General features: G+C 39.4%; 1 protein-coding gene across 6 annotated transcripts in view; it reads left to right on the plus strand.

Moving 5' to 3' along the window:
- Positions 1-18716, plus strand: part of scn8ab (sodium channel, voltage gated, type VIII, alpha subunit b) — a 55332-nt gene extending 36616 nt beyond the window's left edge. For all 6 annotated transcript variants that reach the window (XM_044177954.1, XM_044177978.1, XM_044177946.1 and 3 more), the window contains 8 exons: positions 2919-3092; positions 8257-8379; positions 10730-11014; positions 11102-11155; positions 11242-11379; positions 11878-11982; positions 12102-12372; positions 13149-18716. In XM_044177954.1, coding sequence (XP_044033889.1) covers positions 2919-3092; positions 8257-8379; positions 10730-11014; positions 11102-11155; positions 11242-11379; positions 11878-11982; positions 12102-12372; positions 13149-14314 — 2316 coding nt within the window. In that variant the 3' untranslated portion in view covers positions 14315-18716. The remainder of the gene's footprint in view (positions 1-2918; positions 3093-8256; positions 8380-10729; positions 11015-11101; positions 11156-11241; positions 11380-11877; positions 11983-12101; positions 12373-13148) is intronic.
- Positions 18717-23505: the final 4789 nt, after the last annotated feature.

Consider the following 23505-nt stretch of genomic DNA (forward strand, 5'->3'; position numbering starts at 1 on the left):
CATGATTGGACAAGCTTAGTGATATGTTGCTCAAAACATAAATTGCTATCAAACAGGACACCAAGATTTCGTGCAACAGGCTTGATACGTTGTGACAGGTTACCAGTGGATGGCAGTATTTGTTTAGTGATGTGTTGGGGCCCAATAACAAGGATTTCAGTTTTATTTGAGTTGAGCTGAAGAAAATTTATCGACATCCAATTTTTTATGTCAGACAGGCAGTCCTGCAGAGAACTCAGCGTACTAAGGTCAGTGGGCTTGACAGGGAGGTACAACTGTGTGTCATCCGCATAACAATGAAAAGAAATACCATGTCTGCGGATTACATCACCCAAGGGAAGCATGTATAAGGAGAACAATATTGGTCCCAGAATTGAACCTTGAGGCACACCATACTTGATATGGGAAAAGGATGACTTGAAGTTATTATATGCTAACACAGAATTTCCTATTGGACAGATAAGATGCGAACCAGTCTAGTGCAGTTCCAGATATGCCCACCCAGTGCCTCAGTCTGTCTAAAAGAATGCCATGATCAATTGTATCAAAGGCAGCACTTATGTCCAACAGCACAAGAATTGAACACATGCCTGCGTCTGCATTCATTAAAAGGTCATTAGTGACTTTGAGAAGGGCTGTCTCAGTGCTGTGGTGTTGACGAAAGCCAGATTGGAACTTTTCAAAGGTATTATTGTTTTCCACAGCAGCAAGGAGCTGCTTAGATACAAGTTTTTCGAGAATCTTCGAAATAAAAGGCAATTTGGATATTGGGCGGTAGTTATCCAGGAGGGTGGGATCAAGCCCAGGTTTTTTTAAGACTGGCTGGACACAAGCTGTTTTAAAGAAATCAGGGACGCAGCCAGTAGACAGCGAGCTGTTAAAAATAATTTGTAAAAGGGGCGCAATACAATCCATAACTTCCAATAGAAACCTAGTTGGGATTTTGTCCAGAGGGCTGGAGGATACTCTCATAAGAGACATGATGTCTGCGAGTTCGGGCAGAGTAACAGCAGAAAAATTGCTCAAAGAATCCCTGAGCGGGTGATCCACATTTAAAAAGGCAGGATTGGGGGTGATATCAGATCTTATGAACTCCACCTTACCAGCAAAGTGCAAAAGAAACTTTTCACAATCAGCATCACACTCAGCAGGGGCACAAGGAGAGGCAGGGTTAACTAACTGATCCACAGTCTTAAACAGGAATCTGGGGTTGTGCTGATGGGCAGAAATAAGTGCAGAGAAATGACATGTTCTTGCATCCTTCACCATCCTATTATAAAGGCGTAATAACTCTTTCATGGCCACAAAGTGGACCTGGAGACGTGATTTCTTCCATCTGCGTTCTGCTCTTCTGCAATTCTTTTTACAGCTACGAATACTGTCATTTAACCATGGCTGTTTTCTAGTCTTTGAGTTTTGTCTATTTTTAAGAGGAGCTATGAGATCTAATGTTGAAGAACACTGGTAGTTAAAATAATCAACCAAATCGTTGGTGTTGGAGGAATCGGGAAACACACTGCCCGGAGGATTGAACCGTGTACAGAATTTTGAGGCACTATGCTCATTAAGGACGCGTGTGTACTTAGAGCGGGATAAGACAGAACTGGCAGCCTCTAATTCACAATTGAAAACAATGCATAGGTGATCAGATACAAACATGTCCCTGGTTTCCACAGATGGGGTTTTCAGGCCCAAAGTAAAGACTAGGTCTAAGGTGTGGCCACGGGAATGAGTTTGGCCAGACACATGTTGTTGTAAGTTGAAAGAGTTAGTGATATTTAAAAAATCAGCAGCAAGGGCATTAGAGTAGTCATCAACGTGAATATTAAAGTCACCACAAAGAACAATTCTATAATAATTTAACACAAGACTGGATAAAAACTCAGGGAGTTCCAACAAGAAGGAGCCAGCTGGTTTTAGGGGCGATATATAATAGCAAATATGACTGGGAGGGGGCCACCAAGTTTAAACATGAGCACTTCAAAGGAGGAAAAATCATTGCAAGCTATGAGGTCACACTTAAAATGCTTCCTATAGACAGTAACAAGGCCCCCACCTCGACCACAGACCCTAGGGCAACTAAAGCAGTCATAATCAGGAGGGCACAATTCAGCCAGCTGACTGTGATCACCAGGATGTAGCCAGGATTCAGTTAAAAACATAAAGTCTAACTCAGTGGAAGAGATAAAGTCATTTAAAATAAACGTTTTGTTAGAGAGGGATCTTACATTCAGAAGAGCCATCTTAAAAAGTCTGTGCTGGTTCAGATTTGATGTTGAGACTGGAGGTTGGGTTCTGGCCCGGACCACATTCTTGAATAAATAAAACAAGAATGTGGCATTCATTTAGAGATAGTGAATCTCATTAGGATGTGCACAAGCAAGACCATCTCCTGCTTTTCTTCTGCAACTGCTCTTGATATGATTGTTGTTAATGGACAGCAAAGTGCTGTAATGCACCAACCTTTCAACCGGCAGAATCCAGCTTAGGTTTGCAGCTTTCTGGAGGGGGAAGGACTGTGGCCAAATCAAAACACTTAAAGAATAAAGATTAGAAGAGCTGAAGGAAAGATCAGTCTAGTTTGATTTGGCAAAATTTTTACTTTATTAACTAGTTTTCCTTTACTGCGTCAACACCTGTTTTAGAACAGTAAAAATCCAAGTCTGCCATTCTTCATTGAAATTCAAAAACACCTCATATACATACAATAGTATCGGTTGATAAAGATTTCATGCCATTTGTCTTGCTATGTTTTTATCAGTTTTGTAGAAATCAAACATTAAACAAAACTCTGTAAGGTGTGGCTTACCTTACAGTTTACTTATTTGCAACATCAACATGTGTAATGTATCAATGTTATATGCTGAAAGAGATCAGTGAAGGCATTGTCTATGTGATGATTCTCTGATGCTCTTTAGGCCTTTGAGGATGTGTACATTGAGCAGAGGAAGACAATCAAAATCATTCTGGAGTATGCTGATCGGGTTTTCACCTATATCTTCATCCTGGAGATGTTGCTGAAATGGGTGGCCTACGGCTTTGTCAAGTACTTCACTAATGCCTGGTGTTGGTTAGACTTCTTCATTGTGGATGTAAGTAAATTCATACCATTTCAAAAAAGTGTCTTTTTTATTCTGAAGAAAACACAGACAACATAGAGTTTTCAGTGCATTTTGTCAATACATGGACATGTGAAAGGTTGACAGAAGAAAACATACAAATATTGTTCAGTACTAGATTTGTTCCACGCCAAGAGATCATGTCAGAGTTGACCAATAAATTCTTCTTGCCACTCCATACAATTTAGCCCGCTAAACCTCTTAGAAGAAATCATCTACTCACTCCAACTGATATCCATTTGTCACTCAGGTTTCAGCTTGTCACACTGAACTTTGTGATGACAGTATTCTTTTTAAATGTACAGGTTAGATAATAAAAAACATTGATAGTATTTTATCACAAAAATGGTCTCTACATTTTGGATAATGCCTACTGCATTAGCCTGACTCCCCAGAGCAAATTGTCTATTGGGGAAACATGGATGATTTTTTTGTACTGCAGAAGTTGACCAAATGGCCCAGGATCTTAAACACACGGTCTATTCCTTGAACTAAACCTTGGAGATCTAAGCAGTTCTGATAACCTAGTGTGTACTTTTTTGAGTACCTTTTGGGTCAATATTAGACTATAATGTTATTGTATCATATGTAACAAAGTATTAATGGGCCACAGCTTGAGAGACAAATTTTATTTATTTCCTATGTGATATCCAGGCTCTGCTGCAGTGCTCTGTGAACCACATTCACAGTCAGCAAAATGCTGCAACTTTAAATGTTACTGTTAAAAATGGGGGCATTGGTATGGAGTAGAAACACCAGTGTTTACAGAAATTTAGACAGTAAAAGTCGACATATAATGTGATATTACTATTAAATTGATAGAGGACTATGTTTTCCTCACAGTGCTCCGTGTCAGTGTCATAGCCCACCATTACCAGGGTGTCACTTAACAGCAGCCCTGACACAGAAAATATCTATAAACCCTGCTATGTTTCAGAGCTCCTGTCTAGCTCTGGACTGCTGAGTCATTCAGTGTTTTCCCACCTGACAATTGCACACATATGGTTTGTCCTTTTCTGTCATTTGTGCGTGATGAGTTTTGCACTTGAATTTCTTCCTGTGTCTGCCTTTGAAAAAGGAAAATATACATTACATGGTATGCTTAAAGGTATGCTTTAAGACCTGTGACCTGGAAAGGTGGAAAATCATGGTGCGGTAACCAATCACATGTGACGTTCATTAAATACCACTTGTTATTTTGCTGCTGACATAAAACTCACTTCAGACGTAGCTTCTGTACTGATTTGTGTCATTTGTGAAACTAAACTAACAACTACAGTAGCAAGCACTGAACTGCATTTGGATTGACAGCATGATTGATCTTTCCACAAGCAGCTGATTGTAGGAGGTGTTAGTGGCGTCTGGCAGCTTCGCCATGTTCTGTCTGTCTGTACACTTAATGTGATGTATTTCCTGCTGAAACAGGAAGTTGAGGTGGTACATAAAACAGCATATGTTAATTGTTACCACAAGCCAAGGGTATATCAGTTGAGAAGAGAAAGGCAGTTCTATTTGATAAGCACAGGGGCAGGATATTATGTTCATACTTATCAGTGCACGATGAGGTCATCGTGAAATATTCACTGCTTTCCAGAAAGTGACACTTTTCCAGGAACTTAAAGGTGTAATTTTATGGTGTCTTTAAATGTTGTGCTATTGTCATAAACTGAGGAGAAATAGGGCCATGTAAAAAATTATTGAAGTTCAGAGACTTATCTCAGAATTCGAAAAAAAAATTGTGAGAAAAGAGTCCTGCGGTGTCAAAAATGATTGACTATTGAGTATACAGCACAGTCCACTATTTTGTGTGTCTGCCATTTTGTAGTGTCTGAATTCCCAAGTGAAAATAATTGTGCCTGACTCAAATTATGCCACCATGCAAAATGTAGATGGTTACTAATTACAAGTTTGTTTATGACTTACAATTTGCCTACACAGTTTAAATTATTAGTGAACAATTTCAAATACAGCCTCTGACTTTTTTTCTTATAATTCAGATTTTTTCTCAGAAAATGAAATTAATCTTAGAACTCATATTTGTTCTTGTTGTCCTAATCCTCTTACATGTATTTGATGATGTGTTTTATGTTGTGTTAAGTCATGGTTGGTAAGTTGTCCATTATCCCTTGAACACCAATTTTCCACCGTCGTTCAAAATTAACATCCTTATCATGTGACAATGTCCCATGATGTCACATGATAAGGATGCACTAATGTATGTTGGCTTCCTGTTGGTTTTCTGAACTTGTCTGTGGGTTCCCAAAACCCACACTTGCGGTATTTGGGAGTAATCAAGTGCCTACTTGTGTGATGTGTTTCCAGTGACTGCCACAGTGCCCAAGACCACAAGCGTGTGGGAGTTTATTAGAGCTTAGTGCGACATACTTGATCAATGGAGACATCCTGTGGCTTACACAAATACATGGCTCAATCAGGCTCAGATGCTTTGTTGATTTTGTTTCATTTCCACATGATGAACAAATACATAGGATCAAACATACAGTATTACAGTTACAGAAGAAAACATTCAGTAATACAATTAATAAAGCAATTAAACCAAGTTATCTAAAAGCAAGTAGGTCTATTATGCATTAAAGAGACATAACATGATATTATTTTGAATGATTTCTGTCTGATAACATTTTTACATTTTTCAAAATTATTGATGAAAGGATATGATTTTGCCTATTTAATATTTATTTTTATAATCACTATTATTTTTACAATCACTATGAAGAATAGATTGTTCTTTCTAAGTGTTAACTTCTGTGGGGTTTCTGCCATAATTGTGGCAGTGACAGTTATAGTATTTGGACATAAATAATAATAGGCTATCGATACATAGCTATCGATCGTGTCCAGCATGTCACAAACTTCTACTTCTTCATGTCTACTGATTATTGTTGGTCCTAAGCATAGACTGTATAAAACATAGACGTAGTGTCCGTGACACTGAAGAGCCATTGTGAAGCTCAAAGTGGGCGGCTCCCGGCGGCTCCGGCCGTCACCATCTTGGCAGTCCCCGACTCCAAAAATGGGCAAACAGGTGGAGCTGAGGCTGGCCGAATGAAGCCTCGGCGGCTAACCACCTGGTAGGGCACCCACCTGTCCCTCAAAGCGGCCATGCTCTTAAGTAACTTCAAGCCTTAATATAATTTAAGTGGGTGAGTTATAAACAAATTCACCACCCTCACAGTTGTCATAAAGGGGGAAATTAGCTATAGAGACCAAAACCAAGCACTAGAGGAATGGTCAGGCTGTCTTAAAAACATCTGGATTCATCCTCAGGGGACCATGAATATCCAGGGAAAACTTTCATGGAAATAGTTTAGTTTTTCAGATACCTTTCATGGACCAAAGTTACATTTCATAGCCAAGGGTAAATTTTCACCTGATGGGGGTGCTACACAAAAGGTCAGGTGGTCAACAAAAATCATTAGGATTTATCGTCTTGGGACTGCGGATATCAGTGGATAGGACGGTGTAGTCCCTCATTCGTCCAGGAGTGTTCTATCGTAGAAAAGGTTTCAGTCGTAGTCATCTGGACACTGTTTTCAGAATCAAGACGTTTCGGCTCCCATCCGGATCCTTCACAATTGAGAATGACTTCCGGATGGGAGCCGAAACGTCTTGATTCTGAAAACAGTGTCCAGATGACTACGACTGAAACCTTTTCTACGATATCAGTGGATACCAAATTTCAGGGCAGCCTGGCCAGTAGAACGTCTAAAAATGTCCTGTTCTGGATCAAGGAGTTGGATGGACAGAGGCGCTGACATTGCCTTTGTGAATCTTATCATGAGTTGTTCAGACTGCACAATGGAGGTGTTGATCCAACTCTATTGTAATTCCTTAGATTTTAGTCTATGGTCTTGTCATATTGGAATGCATTATTTATTATATAAAAGTATTACTCGCCAATATATTGTCATCAGAATGATATATTTCCAAATATCTTTATTGACCCAAAAAAAGTTAAGTATTTTTCGGACTCTAACTGTCACCAAAGAAGTAAGAAATCATGACATGAGTTGGCTTCTCTCTTCTGAAATAGAAATGAAGACAGTATCTTATTTCCCCCATTTATTGTTAGAAACCTAATTTCATGGATATAGCTCGTTATAGAGGACGGAAGAGTCAAGTTCTCCAGGTTATGTGGTGGGATCCAGTGGTTGTCAAACCCCTCATATAATTCTCCAATAGAAAACCTCAAATATGCAGAAATCTCAATGTATTCTCAGTTGGCCCATGTGTTGTGCAGATAACTTATCCTGACTTATCATGCAAATCTCTACCCTAATATTGACCTGTCCTCTTTCTCACAGCAGGTGCCTATAACTGTGTCTCTCTTTAATTTAAGAGAGACATTGTGCAGCTGTCGAGAGGGACTGAGGGGTCGGTGTTTGAGGGTCCAGGGTAAGGTTTGTGTGCTGTGTTGGGACTCCTACTTTCACAGGTTATCCTCTCTCTTCTAACCCTGAAAGTTGTCCTCAACCTTCTGCGTTTTCTCTCCCCTCTTTAAGTAAGATGCTCTCTGGTGTGGAAACTGTACTGTTTTGTACTGTGTACTGTGTGTATATTATTGTGTCACATTGATTTAGTGTCTGTGAATACATCTCTCCTCTAATTTTTTCCCTTCGTTTGACTCTTTATCTTCTCTCCCTCTCACTGTGTCAACCACAAGTTTCTTTCCAGGTGTGCTCACTGTGCTGTTAAGCTGGTTATCACGCTAGACTGGCTTGCCAAACTAAACCAAACATAAGCAAACAAACACATAAAAAAGAAAACTTGGGTCATGTACACTTTATTGACCTTTGTCTATTGTAACAACCCCTGTTTAACCTTATGTTATATAGATACATATACTTACACATATAGAAACTATATATGTACTTATATATATGTGTGTATATATATATATATATATATATATATATATATATATATATATATATATATATATATATATATATATATATATATATATATATATCTGTATATATATCTGTATATAACCATCCAGCCATCTTTACAGTATATATAGGGCCTACCTTTCTCTCTATATCCCCTCTAACTATGTGGGTCCTCTCTTCCTTTGCCTCTGTCTTTCCCTCTCCTTCTGTCCCTATCTGTATAGGTGTCTATAGTCAGCCTTATAGCTAATGCGTTGGGCTACTCCGATCTAGGCCCGATTAAATCACTCAGGACACTGAGGGCCTTGAGACCCCTCAGGGCCCTGTCACGTTTTGAAGGGATGAGGGTAAGACCTAAGATACCAGGCAGCTGGTCCTTCTGCATGCCGACTTAAATAAAAGCATCAACGCATGCTAGAGATGGCAATACAGAAAATTTAAAAAATGTCTCTAAGGGGAAATTTTTTTAGGTAAACGCTTTTATCAATGAGAGGCTTTTTGCATGGATGCAGATCATCTCAGATGGTCATAATACATCTGATTTGATTTATCATATTTCATTTCATATATTTTAAATTTAGTGCTATGTTAAGGCAAATTCCGGTGATTTATTCATTAAAAATATTAACACCTTAAAAATTTGTCCCATTCCTTATGAAACACTAGACCATAACAGGGATTTTGACCTGAATGATGCAACACGTTATAATAATTACTTAGCTCTGAAGTATTCAGTACCAGCTGAGAGAACAACTAGAGGTTGGTATGAACCATCACACAAAACCTGTTAAAGTGAATCACTGGACAGGGTTAATGTAGTTATACAATTTGAGCAAGCAAACGGATACCATTTAAAGTTTTCTGAGCTACAGAGCCCCCCAGTTGTCATATGATAGACAAAGAAATTGATATAGAAATTTGTGCACATGGTCAATTAAATGGTGTGTGCATGTTTATTTTACAGTTTTATAGTATGTACGCACTTGATTAATCTGTCCTTAACTGTGTGCACAGTTTCCACGTCAATAATTTTGATACCATGTGACCCCTGGAGGGCTCTGTAGTGAGCTTTGCCTGAGAAAGACGTATTTTCTTTCTAAAATGATAATTGGGTTCTTCTGATCATTATTCTAATGTGTGATGGGTTGGATTAGCCTCTGGTTGTTGCTGGGCAGAAAAATATCTGGTCAGTGTCTAAGCTCAGCATCCCCTGACTGTCGCTCTGCCTCAAGTGTCCTGTTATTTGATCTTATCACAGTTTGGCTTTGGCATTGTCACACTGGAAGATCAACAAACTTCTGGTTGCATACTCCCCCTCCCCTTCGCCATCCTTGCTCACCACTTCTCAGTGATCACCGTGAATGTCATCACCATGATTTACATGATCACCATTTTGTAGTAGTTATATTAACTGATCATATGGATGCTTTTTCTCTACATTATTAGGTAGAATGCTAAAACTAAGACATGTTACCATGACACCTCTGTGTTTGGAAATGCACATTCGTATGGTGTCCTCCTTAAGCCAATAGCTTCTGTTCCAACATGCCCACACTGCTTCACTAAAGAACAGTTTACTGAAGTCACACTCATATAAACTCTGCAACAAAAGAGTTTTCCCTCGGGGATCAATAAAGTATTTCTGATTCTGATTCTGATATGCTCATTTGGCAATATTTGTAACCCTGTAGCAGTTATACACAGTTATTGTTTGGGGAAACTCAGCAATATGTGTTTTCTTTAGATTAAATTAATATTCACTTGTCATCAAGTTTATTATCAGTCACATTAGCTTTGCAGATCTAACTCAACATACATACACAAAGAGTTATTGTCTGCTACAGTTAGTTGTTGACATGGTGGAACATATATATATAATTGTGTACTATTCACACATCCATACAATCTTAGGTACAACATTTAGATATCTAGGTAAAGAGTAATTGCATTTTATAGGGGTGTAACAATATGTTGTGGCATACATTGCAACACAAAAATGGGATAATGTGGATGTGGAGCTGAAAATGGATTGCAATGTAATCAGTTATAACTGAATGCCAGAGGGCACAATTAAGTTTCATTCATTAACACTGAACTGTCAGGTCTCAACTGCTGCATGAAAATGTTGACAAGCTTATAGCCAAGAACATCCTTGTCCTACTCCACAAATCTAAAGTGAAGATGCTTAAATCGTGGTGTATGGCTAACAAAGGTGAAAAATCTTACTCCAACCAAGTTCACACATGTGCCTTTTATCTGCATGAGCACATTGTTAACTAGACATTTTTATTTCATTCATTTTTTGCATAGATAAAGATCTTAGTCGATTCTATTATTCACATTTTGCACCAAAACTGATAAGACAATAACAACAATGTTGATTCATAGTTGGACAGTCACATTTTGTTTTCACTCCAACTCTATAAAAAAATATCATGAGTGCATAAAACCATGAACTCGGAATAGTGTCGTGCCAAACCATGAGATGCCAGTATTGTCACACCCCCTAGTATTTTATTGTAATGGGCTTCATCTTGTGCCAAGAAATCAGATAACACACCCAGAGCCTCCAATGGAGGGAAAGAATGTGCATTTCTATGTATGTGTATGTTGATGTTCTTATGTGTGAACATCTCCATGCAGCTAGTGTGTGATTGCAAACTTACAGTGGCTCTGTTTCCTCGCTGTTCTCTTCAGGTTGTGGTGAACGCTTTGGTGGGTGCAATTCCCTCCATCATGAATGTGCTGCTGGTGTGTCTCATCTTCTGGCTCATCTTCAGCATCATGGGTGTCAACCTGTTTGCTGGAAAGTATTACTACTGTTACAATGACACAGCTGAAGAGAATTTCCTCCCTGATGTCGTCAACAACAGAACAGAATGTTTTGCACTCATTAATGCAAACTTCACTGAAGTCAGATGGAAAAACGTCAAGATCAATTTTGACAATGTGGGTGCAGGATACCTGGCACTTCTGCAAGTGGTGAGAAAACTTTGCTGTCACTTGTCATTTGTTTCTCTCCTCTGACATCTAGTGTTTTCTCATACATTGTGTTTGCACACTTGACAGGCAACATTCAAAGGCTGGATGGACATTATGTACGCAGCAATAGATTCTAGAAAGGTAAGCTTTTTGCAAAGTAAGTTTTAAAGTCTGACTTCCAGATCGACGTGCAGTTTTATTACCTAATTTCACTTGCTCCTTTACAGGTGGAGGACCAGCCTATCTACGAGGACAACTTATACATGTACATATACTTCGTCATCTTTATCATCTTCGGCTCGTTCTTCACCTTAAACCTCTTCATTGGTGTCATCATTGATAACTTCAACCAACAAAAGAAAAAGATAAGATTTATTTTCCTCACTTTCACCTTCTGAGAACAAGCTGTTTTGTAGATGATTTAAAGGAATAGTGCCACAGTTTGGGAAATACGCTTTCTATATCGATTAGATGAGAAGATCGATACCACTCTCATTTCCTCACAAGGATTTTGTAATTTTTAGACAGAGCTGGGCTAGCTGGTTCCCCCCCGTTTCCAGTCTTTATGCTAAGCTACCTAGCTGCAGGCAATAGCTTCATAATTTACTGGACAAATGTGAGAGTGGTGAGTGGTCTAACTATTGGCAAGAAAGCAAGTAAGTGTATTTCCCAAAATGTCAAATCAAATGATTCTTTTAAGCTTAGAAGCTGAACATTGTAATCAAATATAAGAAGCATTTTGTGTATTGCACTTGTCAAAACATAGTCAAATTAACCCTTATGTTAAACTATATTTGGATTAGTACTGGAATGAGAGGTCGAAATCCTTGCAGATTGTAACCAAATTGATTTTGTCCCTTCACTTTGGAGGTCAGGATATCTTCATGACAGAAGAACAGAAGAAATACTACAATGCCATGAAGAAACTAGGGTCAAAGAAGCCGCAAAAACCAATACCCAGGCCTCAGGTAAATATTGTTTTGCACTCTTTATCTTCACCACCAAGCAGGTTTGTAAGTGTACATTAAGATTAAGAAAATGACTCCTAATATCCCTTCTTCCATTCCCTACCTTCCTTTCTCCTCAGAACAAAATCCAAGGCATGGTGTTTGACTTTGTGACGCAGCAGGTGTTCGACATCTCCATCATGATCCTCATCTGCCTCAACATGGTCACCATGATGGTGGAGACAGATGATCAGTCAAGGGAGACAGAGGAGGTGCTTTACTGGGTCAACTTCTTCTTCATTGTGGTCTTCACTGGCGAGTTTTTATTGAAGCTCTTTGCGCTGCGTCACTACTACTTCACCAACGGCTGGAACATCTTCGATGTGGTTGTGGTCATCCTTTCAATTGTGGGCAAGTATTCAAAAGGGTTATTTATGCAAGGGAAAAGAAGTATGAACCAGCGTCCTTGGAAATAGCTCAGATATTGCCCATATAAGTGGGCTTTATCCACTACAGCACACAGAGATGGTTTAAAGGGTCACTTTCCCAAAAGATATTTTGTCACTTTCCTCAAGTGGTATGAAGCCATGCAATTTATTTTGTTTTTGAGATATCTGTCTCTAAGTTTATGCTGCTCCCCCTATACAATAGAGCTCATTGGAGTTTCAACTGTGATGCTCACAGCATTGAGCAATTACATTTGAAAAACTCAACATCTGTGAAGCTCCAAAACAGACAAAAGGCAGTAAAAGGTTATCAGCTTAGTCAAAATGCCTTAACTGAATATATCAATAACAGTATTATTTGTAGATGTATTCAGTTATATATTTTACTTGTCTGATAACTTTTTACTGCTTTTTTGACAGTTTTGGGGCTCCATGAAGAGCAGTGTGTTTATCCAGAAACAATGTCCTTAGTCTGGATAATCTACAGACTTCACTGTGAACAGTTTTCATTCACAACTACTTTCTACAGAAGAAATAATTCCTTTAAAAACTGTTGATAGGGTGTTCTTTGGTTCTCCAGATTTTTTCCTCAATTTGCACAAAACTATGAATGTGCTGTTCTTACGTGTAGTCTAATGTGTATCAAATAAAGCAGGCAGTGGTCAGTGTTTCAGTTATTAAAGTCCCCTATATTTTAACCAAGCGTATGTTGTGTCTCTTTTTGCTCCCTTTTAACTTCAGGAATGTTCCTGGCTGACCTGATTGAGAAGTACTTTGTGTCACCAACACTCTTCAGGGTGATTCGTCTGGCTCGTATCGGTAGAATCCTGCGTCTCATCAAGGGGGCCAAAGGAATCAGAACTCTGCTGTTTGCCCTAATGATGTCACTTCCTGCATTGTTCAACATTGGCCTACTACTTTTCCTGGTTATGTTCATTTTCTCCATCTTTGGCATGTCCAACTTTGGCTATGTGAAACACGGGGCTGGAATTGATGACATGTACAACTTTGAGACCTTCGGCAACAGCATGATCATCCTGTTTATGATCACCACGTCAGCTGGCTGGGACGGCCTGCTGCTGCCTATTCTTAACTACCCTCCAGACTGTGATCCCTTACTGGAGAATTCTGGCACCCCCGCTACAGGAGACTGTGGCAACCCTTCTGTGGGCATCTTCTTCTTTGTTATGTACATCATCATTTCTTTCCTTATTGTGGTCAACATGTACATAGCCATCATCCTGGAGAACTTCAGCGTGGCCACAGAGGAGAGTGCCGACCCACTCAGTGAGGATGACTTTGAGACCTTTTATGAGATTTGGGAGAAGTTTGACCCTGATGCCTCCCAGTTCATCACCTATGCCAAGCTTTCTGACTTTGCTGATGCACTTGAACACCCACTCCGAGTCCCCAAGCCCAACACCATTGAACTGATCGCCATGGACATGCCTATGGTGAGTGGCGACCGCATCCACTGCCTGGACATCCTGTTTGCCTTCACCAAGCGTGTGCTGGGTGACAGTGGCGAGTTGGACATGTTGAGGCAACAAATGGAGGAGCGTTTTGTGGCAGCCAATCCCTCCAAGGTTTCTTACGAGCCAATCACCACCACCCTGAGGCGCAAGCAGGAGGATGTGTCAGCCAGAATCATTCAAAGGGCCTACCGTTCCTATCTGGCTAGGCGGGGTTTCGTCTGTAAGCGCAAACCAGCCAATAACAAAGTGGAGAATGGCGGGAACAATGAGGAACAAGAAAAGAAGGAGGGCACTCCCTCAACTGCCTCCCTGCCCTCTTATGACAGTGTAACCAAACCTGACAAGGAGAAACAGGATGACAACAATGAGGGCAAGGGAGGGAGGAAAGAGAAAGGAAGAAACCAAAAAGACATCAGGGAATCTAAATGTTAGAGCGTTGGAATAATAATCACAGTAATAACAATAAAAAATATAATAATGTAACTTCAAGCAAAGCGAGAGGAAACTCACCCACACAGATGTACAGATTATTTCATTTGCAAGTCAGAAAAAATAATATTCAATAATTTTGTTTACAGACTTACATTCTTATATTGATGCAGAGGGAAGCAGCTTGGTCTGTTACAGCTTGAAGACTCTTGAACTTCAGTCAAACCAAACATACTCAGCATACTGTGTGACATTGTTGTATCTGGACTACTGATCTTAACAAAAGGAAATGAAAAACAGACAAGGAAATGTCTGTGTCTGCTCAAAGGCAGATTGCTCACTTACCACTGGTCTACCGATAAGACAAGTAACTCTTCACCAAGAGGTAGAATGAAAAAACACTAAAGGATTTCAGCGCCTGGATGCAAGTAATGGATTCCTATGGAAGACAGTGGAAACAAGGATGCTGCTTGATGCTGAAAAATTGTCCTCTTAAAGCAGCCAATGAGTGGTTCTGTGTCATTTAGTACTGAATTGTATAGAGGAGCAACATGACACGCTCACGCTATAAGAGCAAACAGAAGGATGACTGGTGAGTGAAAGACACAAATGACAGAGAGCGTTGGAAATACTTTTCCGTTTTATTAAAGCTAGAAATTGTTCATTTGAGCAGCAAAAATGCAAACAGACAAAAAAAGAACAATATTCCACATTTTGCCCATGTCACTTAACTCTTCTACTCATTTTATCTTTGTTATACCCACATCAAAACGCTTTTTTTACATGGGCTTTCACACCAATTGGTTAAGGGTCTGTTTATTATGGGGTCAACTCGGGCCAAGGGCTTACATTTACTCAGAAAGATTTCCAAACAAATGCATAAATAATTGTGCTTGTTCAATGCATAGAAATGACTTGCATGATGGCATGTTTTGATCAGAAATCTTGCATGAATTATCATAGTCCACAAGACACTAATACTCAGACCACAACAGTGGCTCGACTGTATGATCGAGACATTGTCAAAATTTGAAAGCTCAGAGTTCAGAGTAATTTGTTTAACAAAGATAAGTGATATGGGGGGTTGATAATCTAAAATGGATCCGAATTTTTATCTCATTACTCAACACATTTCAAATGACGATATGTTTAAATTGTTGCCTCTATAGAGAGAAGAATGGAGTATGCTGGTAAATAATACCACCATAGTGGATCAGTGGGTGAAATCCAAACAATTATTTGCTGCTCTGGAGATTTTGAGTGTGTAAGATGTGGTAATGGATGTCTGTGTGTATCATGGGACTGAAATGTTTGTTAATTTGGACTGAAATGTTTTCAAGGGCGCAACACTTTGAAACTAAAAAGCTTATATTTATAATTTGTATGCACCTATGTAATGTTCCATACCATCTGCCTTTAGTTTTACGTGAGCGGGCATTTTGGGAGTCCTACTGTTGGTTATAAATGGTTTGTGGGGATTTCACAGGTATGGCAAACTCCTTTCTATTGCTGATGTTTCTCTTTGGGTGGTTAGGCATTTCTGAAAGGGCAGAGAAGAGCTTTGATTATTGTTCAGTTTAATTTGATGTTATGTAGCTTATTTACGTGTGTGTGTGTGTTTTTTATTCCCTGATGTAATTTTCATGTTTTGGTGGGAAATGAGTCTTATTTTACACACTTTTATAAGCCACATCTAAGATGATGTCGAGGGCAATGGTCTTGTGCTGGAACATATTTGTCGGGTGTTAGTAGTATCCTATTTTAACAAGAAACAGAAAATTATGAGTGGGTGATGAGAACATTGTGTGTGGAGAAGCCAAAGAGATCTGCCTTGTTATCCCTTGTTGCCCTTTGTCCATGGAGTGGGATTGGGTGAAGTATGCCCTGCCCATTCAGTTTTTTTCGCTGTCATTATCAGACAGAGAGACCCTAGAAATGTATGCAATGCTTGAAAAATTCATCCCTTTTTCTCAGGAGATATTATAGATGTACTATGAGCTCTGCAACAAAATGCAAGTGAATGTGATGGGAGTATTTATGAAATCATGTTTTACTCTTCTGAGTTTTATGCCATATTGATGGACAATGATCTCGGGTTGGCTGCCTTATTTTGGCAGCTGCCCGGTTAGGAGCCAGTTTGACGCTTCCTGCTTATGACGCTTAGAATTATAGGGCTAGAAGCATCTCAGTGAAACAGCAACATTTCGCTCGCTTGTAATGGCGGCGTTTATATTGACAGCAGATTACATTTGTGGTTAAGTCATTATGGGCTGTAGTCTGGTCCCAAATTAATTTAAATAAACAAAATAATAATGTTCACCCCGATAGCAATCACAGATACAGGAAACACTGTGAGGAGATGTCATGAGAGTGAATTGGGATATGTTGGTCTGAGCAGCACACTTAATTCGTTCCGAAGCAGAAGTGGCATGCTCAGTGGATAGGCCCTAGATTTCAGTATTTAACAACAACAACGACAAGTGCTCTGAGCCTCTCATTTGCCATTTTTCTTCATATTGCTCTACTGCATAACAAATACCAAATAACCAACAGAGCACTGGATGCATTCTTATGGTACTGTGAGCCTAAGCACCACACCACCGCTTTTGCACTTCCTGTTGTGCAGTGATGTCACTTCCTGTTTATGAATAACTCTCATCCGTTCTCAAGTTCTATGGTCCAGTTGCTGCATGAGATCTCCAAAATCAGTGTGGGTGTTAACTTGAACCAAATAAAACTCTGAATGATAAGCATAAAAGCTACTGCCGTCCATTTTCTCCAAGATCACCATGAATATACAGATGCGTATTACAGAAAGAAACCTAAAAAAAAACAGACACAAACATCCATTCGGGGAAAAAAATAAAATGAATACAGTTCAGGCTATATGTTCTATACGGCACAAACTGCAAAAGCTAAGAATGGACTTTTTAAGAAACTATAAATAATGTAATATATTATTTTATTTTAACGGCATGTGTAGTTTTTTGTAAATACAGGATTACTTAAAAAACTACAGCTATTAATCTAACACTAAATATTAATAACCGTAAATAGAATGGCTTCCGGCTGACACCCCTTGTCACACTTGTTAGGCTGTGACACATTTGTTAGATGGAGTAGATTTTTTTGAGTCACTTTTCACAAAAAAGAGGGGGGAGTAAGCTAAAAGAATCTATATTAAAAAGCAGAAATTGTATTTAAAACTGTATAAATCAATACATACATATACAGAACTATATTACATATATATTATATATATATTCTACCACATATATATATATAGTATATATACTCTCCTGTCCACTCCTTGCATTGAGGTGATACCAGAACCACAGAGTGTAACTGATCATGCTTCTTTCTTTGTGTGGTATGTTCAGAGAATAACCAAAACTCTGGCCTGCCCAGGATGTCTGCATTACTGGGTACCAGCGTACAATGCATGGTGGTGTACTGGCTGCTTGCTGAGAATTGTTGAGCCTGCATTGGTGAGAGGATTGCACTACCAGCATACCCTTTTGTACATGTGTGAAGTTGTCTTGCCCGTAGTTTCCTACAATGTACACACAAAGATATACAGACTCAGACAGACACACACTTACACGCACACACTCATAGCCTTTTGCAGGCAACCGCTGGTTAACCAGTGTGCCCCCACCCCCACCCCCAGTATGAGCCACAGCTCACTTTGTGTGACAAATTTTTGCTCGTTTCAGCTCTAATCCTCCTCCATATTTCCCCTTAACACACTGCTGCAGTTTGGAGTTGATCTTTAATTTTGCTGTCACTTTCGATATGATATATCTAATGATTTAAGGGTTAGTTGTCTTAACTGTCTGTGTGTTTGTTTATGGTGCAATATCTCTTAACGGCACGTGCCTTTTTAGCTTCCTATTTAGTCTGTCAATAAAATCAGCATTGAGGATCTCAAAACCCAAGGGAGTGAATCAAAACGGAGCACGATAGAAACGATGTATTGAGTACAAAATTAACTTGTAAACTGAAAACTCACCACCTAGATTAGACTGTCTGGACTAACATCTTGTAGAGTCATGTAGTACAAGTGCTCTCTCTGTGTGTTCTGTTTACTGGCTCTTGGGCTAGTAAGAGAACAGCTTGCCTTCTGTTTTACACTTCTGTTCATTTCCAAATGTTGGTTTACCAATCGGTGTATGAGGCCATTCTTTTGTAGCATGACTGAGATAAATTTCTTTTCTTTCCTGAAAATAGGCTAACTGAAAAAAAAACAACAACTTTTGACTGTCATTAATTTCTTGCCACTAATACAGTCAGAGAGAGGACGTGTGTTGCACAACCACATGGGACAATTAAATGAGAATCAGTGAAAGAATATTTTCATTTGAGCACGAATCTATTTCCAAACAATAAAGCAGCCTTCCAGTTACACCTCTGGCTGGTGTCGTTTTTGGATATAACATGAATGACTGTCACTTTATCATACAGAATATGTTTCACCATGTCTGGCAGTAGATGTTTTAGTGGCTGTTTAACTACCTCATTTACTGTGATAGCTGTGAGAATTTAAATGGTTACGATTTTTAAGTGATATGGTGCACTTTAACACTCTAAAGAAGGTGATGTTTGTGGTTTTTGCTAATAATCACTGAAATTGCTTGTATAAGTTACAAACATGGCAGAGAAAATGGTTGAAAGCCACAGAAACAGAGCAGCTAAAACTACAGTCTGTTTAGGTTTGGAAACAACAACACAGTATAACTTAGAAATACCTAAATTACATTTGTTCATGTTTTGATAATACTTGAATAAGATTATTGTTTTGAGTTGATGTGGCTTGGTGTGTCGTGGTGCAACAACACTGAAATGACTGTAAAAGCAGGTGTGTATGTGTGTGCGTGCATGTGTGTGTTTCTTTCCTTGCTTCCCCCTCCTCTGTGTGTGTGTGTGTGTGTGAGGTGGCGCACTGAATAAGGGAACGGGGGGGGAGGGAGCAGAGACAGCACTGCAGTGCAGATAGATGAATGCAGTGGCTTGGGCTGAGTCAGCAGCATGTTCCCAATAGGCTCAGACTGTACAGTGCACTGTATAGCACCTCCTTACCCACAGCAAGCAAGCAGAGGGAGAGCAAGCTACAGCAAGAAGATGAAAAGTAAATGAGAACAATGAACAGAGGTACACACAGAAAAAAGCTAGTCTGTTGCTATGAATTTATCCTTCGCCTCCTACCTGCAGTGCTGCGTGTGTTTGGAGTGCATCATTTATTTTGTTCAGTTTGATGCTGTATCTTACACTGGGTTAATGGATAACAGGATTTTGCTTGTCTGATTCTAAAATATTGATGAATACAACTGTTCAGATACATTCTAGATGATTATGAAACATTTTAAATGTGTCTTATGTTTCTAAATGTGTGGCTTTCTTCCAGACACAATCAAAATATCTAAAAACTGCACTATACACATGCTTTGTCTTGTTTTTTCCCCTTTAGGTTTCTGTCCTCCTTGCATCCATCTGAATAGCAGGACTTGGTTGCAGAGGTGGGACATGGATTAAGTAGGACGTTGGTGTGATCTGTCGGGCTGCAAGTTTGTATGAAGGAGAGAGGGAGACTGAGAGAAGGAAGTGTATATGTGTGTGTAAGGGATACAGAGAGAGGGAGATTGTATGTCTTTAAGGAATCAATAACATGTAATCTGCAATATTGCCGTGATCAGCTATCTGGATGAGGTAGTGGTTTTACTTTGTTCACACATAGTTTTTCTGTTTCTATGTTAAGTCTCTTCCACCATGCAGAAGATGAGGGGAAAGGCAGAGGGTGCATAGATCCAATATATCTACACAGACCCAGTTTCACCCAGTTAAATCACTGTGTACAGAGGAGGTGCATGAGGGCAAGGGCCTGATATTATTGTGTTGAATTCAACAATTTTCAAAAGGCAACCTTTTTTCCTAGTTTCACATATTTTCTATTACCTAGCTGAGGAAGGAATGATTTAAATTAATTCTACTTAGCCAAAATGTACAAGTTGGAATAAAAGATGTGTCAGATTTATGCTTTTTGTGCTCTTTTTATCCCTGGTTTGGCCATCTATGCCACCACTTTCCCATCTATCATAGAGCATAGCCCTCTCTGCCCCTGTTGGTTTGGGATTTGTGTTTTTCATCCCTGCCACTGAAAGTGTCTGCAGAGATCAAAAGCCTTTAACTACTGAGTTTATTACTGTAACCCCTCCAGCAGACATCAGTGAAGTGCCTCAAATGACTTCTTACAGCTATCTAACACCCTCTAGTGTGACTTGAAGGAAATAACTCAAGCCAACTGTGTCACTTCCACAGGTTAAAGGGATAGTTCATATTTGTAGACATAAGGTAGTATGAGAAACTCACTGTCGGGTGGTGGTACAGTATTGTTACAGTATGGATGGACATTAGCTCTAATCCTGTGGTCGGAGATATCCCAGCAAGCCAGCAGCTTGTCAGACAGAAATAAACAGCAGGAAATGGGGCCTAGAGAGTAATTTGCGATGGCTTCTCAGACAGAATCCAACATGTTTGTTTTTATTTTCTTTATAATTTTTTGAGCCTCAACATGGACACAGACAAAAGATTTGTCAATCCTGGACAAAAAGCCTTCTTGAAGAAACCCACTAGGGTTCATTTAGCTTAATTACTTCATTCTGTATGTTGTTTTATCTTTATAAGTATGACAGAGGTTCAACAAACGTGACAGCGTCTTTACTGGTTAGCCTGTAAGACAAATTTGAGGGCTCAAAAACCTCTTTAATTTGTTCACTTTAAAAACTTGCAAAAGTACCAGTCTGCTCTATCAACAAACGTTTAGGCTGCTGGCTTCCTGTTTGGGTTTCAAGAGAGGAGCTGTTAGATTTAATGAATTTAATAATACAATTAGGCTACCTTTAAATGGACTTCAGTCGAATTTCATTACTTTACCCTCACAGCTCACCTGCTGGTTGGTTTCTGAGGCAAATTCGCAGGCCATCACCCTCTCCCAGTCCTCAGGTACCGGATGTAACAGAACCCAACACTGGCCTCGAGTGGTTTGAAATGACCACGTCAACTGGTAACAACTTTATGTAGTCAAAATATTACTATTAAATTACTACACAGCTTATGCTTGACCAAAACTTTGGCTGTTGCCTCAGGTCCTACCAGCTCAGACTACGGAGTCCCCAGTTCGCCATTGGTGTTAGCTTCAGCGAGCATCCAGAGCTCCCCTCTCTGCAGTGAATCTGCTAACAGCTGCCCAGTGTAGCCTAGCTGTAACTAGTACATTGTGATGTACTGGGAGTAATGAGGAGAAGTATTGGTCAGATACAGGGAGGCATTGCTAACTGTACCTGAACTCAAGTCCAGTCAAGAGGAACATTTTGGCTGATGCAAATCAGCAAAACAAAAAAAAACATTTGCAGAAGGAATGTTTATGTTTGCAACTACAACCACAAAATGTGCTGCTGTTTCTAAAAAGCATGGCCAACCAATATAAAGTGAGGTCATTTCTTGATATTGATTGCTTTCACTAGAGGTGGAACATGAGTAAATGTACTTGTTGCCTACTTTACTTGTACTTAAGTGTTTTGCGGTACTTGTAGGCACAAGGTACATTAAATTCCACTACATTTACATCTATAGTAGTATTATTAATATTTACATATTTTGATTTTACATACAAAACATATGATCAGCTTGTAAAATATGATAGATTGATATTAATTAAACTACCTACCTCAATATTTCTTCCAGCACTGCCTTTCTCCCACAAAGTCTGAACCTCACAGTAAGTTTGTCCATATTTGACTCAAGAACACATGGAAACAAATACTACTGCATTTCACAGACTTTGCAGTTCCATCTACCCCAGTGCAGGACACATTGAAATTTCTCCTCAGCCTGAAGGAGGACCTCTGCAGACCAACCAGCAACAGTAGGTCTACAGTATCACCACTGGGTACAATCCTGAAACATGACTAAATGAATGAACATGGTCATTCAGGTTGTATAGTGCTTAGTGCACAGTATATTTAGTAGATACCAACTGTGTTATGTCTTTTTATCCTTATACTTTTTTTTGTACACCTACATTGTGAACTGTGCCTACCTTTGGAGAGCAAGAGCCTTTTTGGGAAAGAAAATATAATTTTAAAAGCAGACCTAAAGCCAGCCTAGAAATGACAGAAGAAAATGGAGTAGAGGAGCGAAAGACAACATCTTGAAATTGAAAAGTAAAGACACAAACTGAGCCTGGAAGCTGTAAGTCTCCTTACGTTCATCTTTCGTTCATTGCTTATAACGTGTTTTCTGTTAGTTGTTCTGTTAGTTGTTTATTGAGTGGCATAATGTTCACAGTTGTTTTAAACAATACATATACTTCTTAATAAGACCCTGTAGGTGTCACTGTTGTATTTGTTATTGGGCACTTGTGCAGCTGCTGCTGCTGCTATTGTTTGTGTGAGCTGGAGAAGAAATTGCTATGATTGTTAGACAGGCAGAGACACTACATTTTGGCAAAGCGACCATATATGCATTTCACGGGTCAAATAAATGACATTTAAAGATAAACTTTGCCATTTAACACAGTTATTTTTGACGGTTTGCTGTTTAATTTCACTCATATGTTGTCACTGTTTGAGTTTTACCTCAGTTTTAACACACCACAAATAGATGAAATTAACAGAGCTGGTTGCTCAGAATGAGAACTGAACCTGGGTCTGAGAGGCTGCTGAGCTGAGGTTAATAGATGGGAAAAGAGGCTTAGTAAAAGGGTTTAATGAGGATGGCTGGTTTGAGGCCTGCTGCCAGTGCCAGCAATATAGTTTGAGGTTTGTTTAAGATGCAGGCACTTTAGGGTGTTGATAATGGCTATTATAGTTCAAAATAAGTTTTAACGGTTTTGCTCAAAAAGGACTTTGCTGTGAAATACTTGCTGTAGATGAAAGGACAAACGTTTCGGACATCTGTCACACGCCAGCGCATGCTTTCCGCCCTCCACCCTCCAGACAATAAAGCTGGGGATAGGTGGGGGTGTCCAGTGGAAGAAGGTCAGGATCTTATCCACTCTTCCTGTCCTTTTATTCTATGCTCTCTTGAGCTTCTTAGGCGATCTTTACATAATACAAATGGTCCAGCAGAGCAGAGTAAATACAAATAGTGGAACAGAGGCCACTTAGAAACAAAAATAATATCTCTATTGACAGAAC

Source organism: Siniperca chuatsi, linkage group LG2, assembly GCF_020085105.1.
Source record: "Siniperca chuatsi isolate FFG_IHB_CAS linkage group LG2, ASM2008510v1, whole genome shotgun sequence".
In the NCBI taxonomy this organism is placed as follows: domain Eukaryota; kingdom Metazoa; phylum Chordata; class Actinopteri; order Centrarchiformes; family Sinipercidae; genus Siniperca; species Siniperca chuatsi.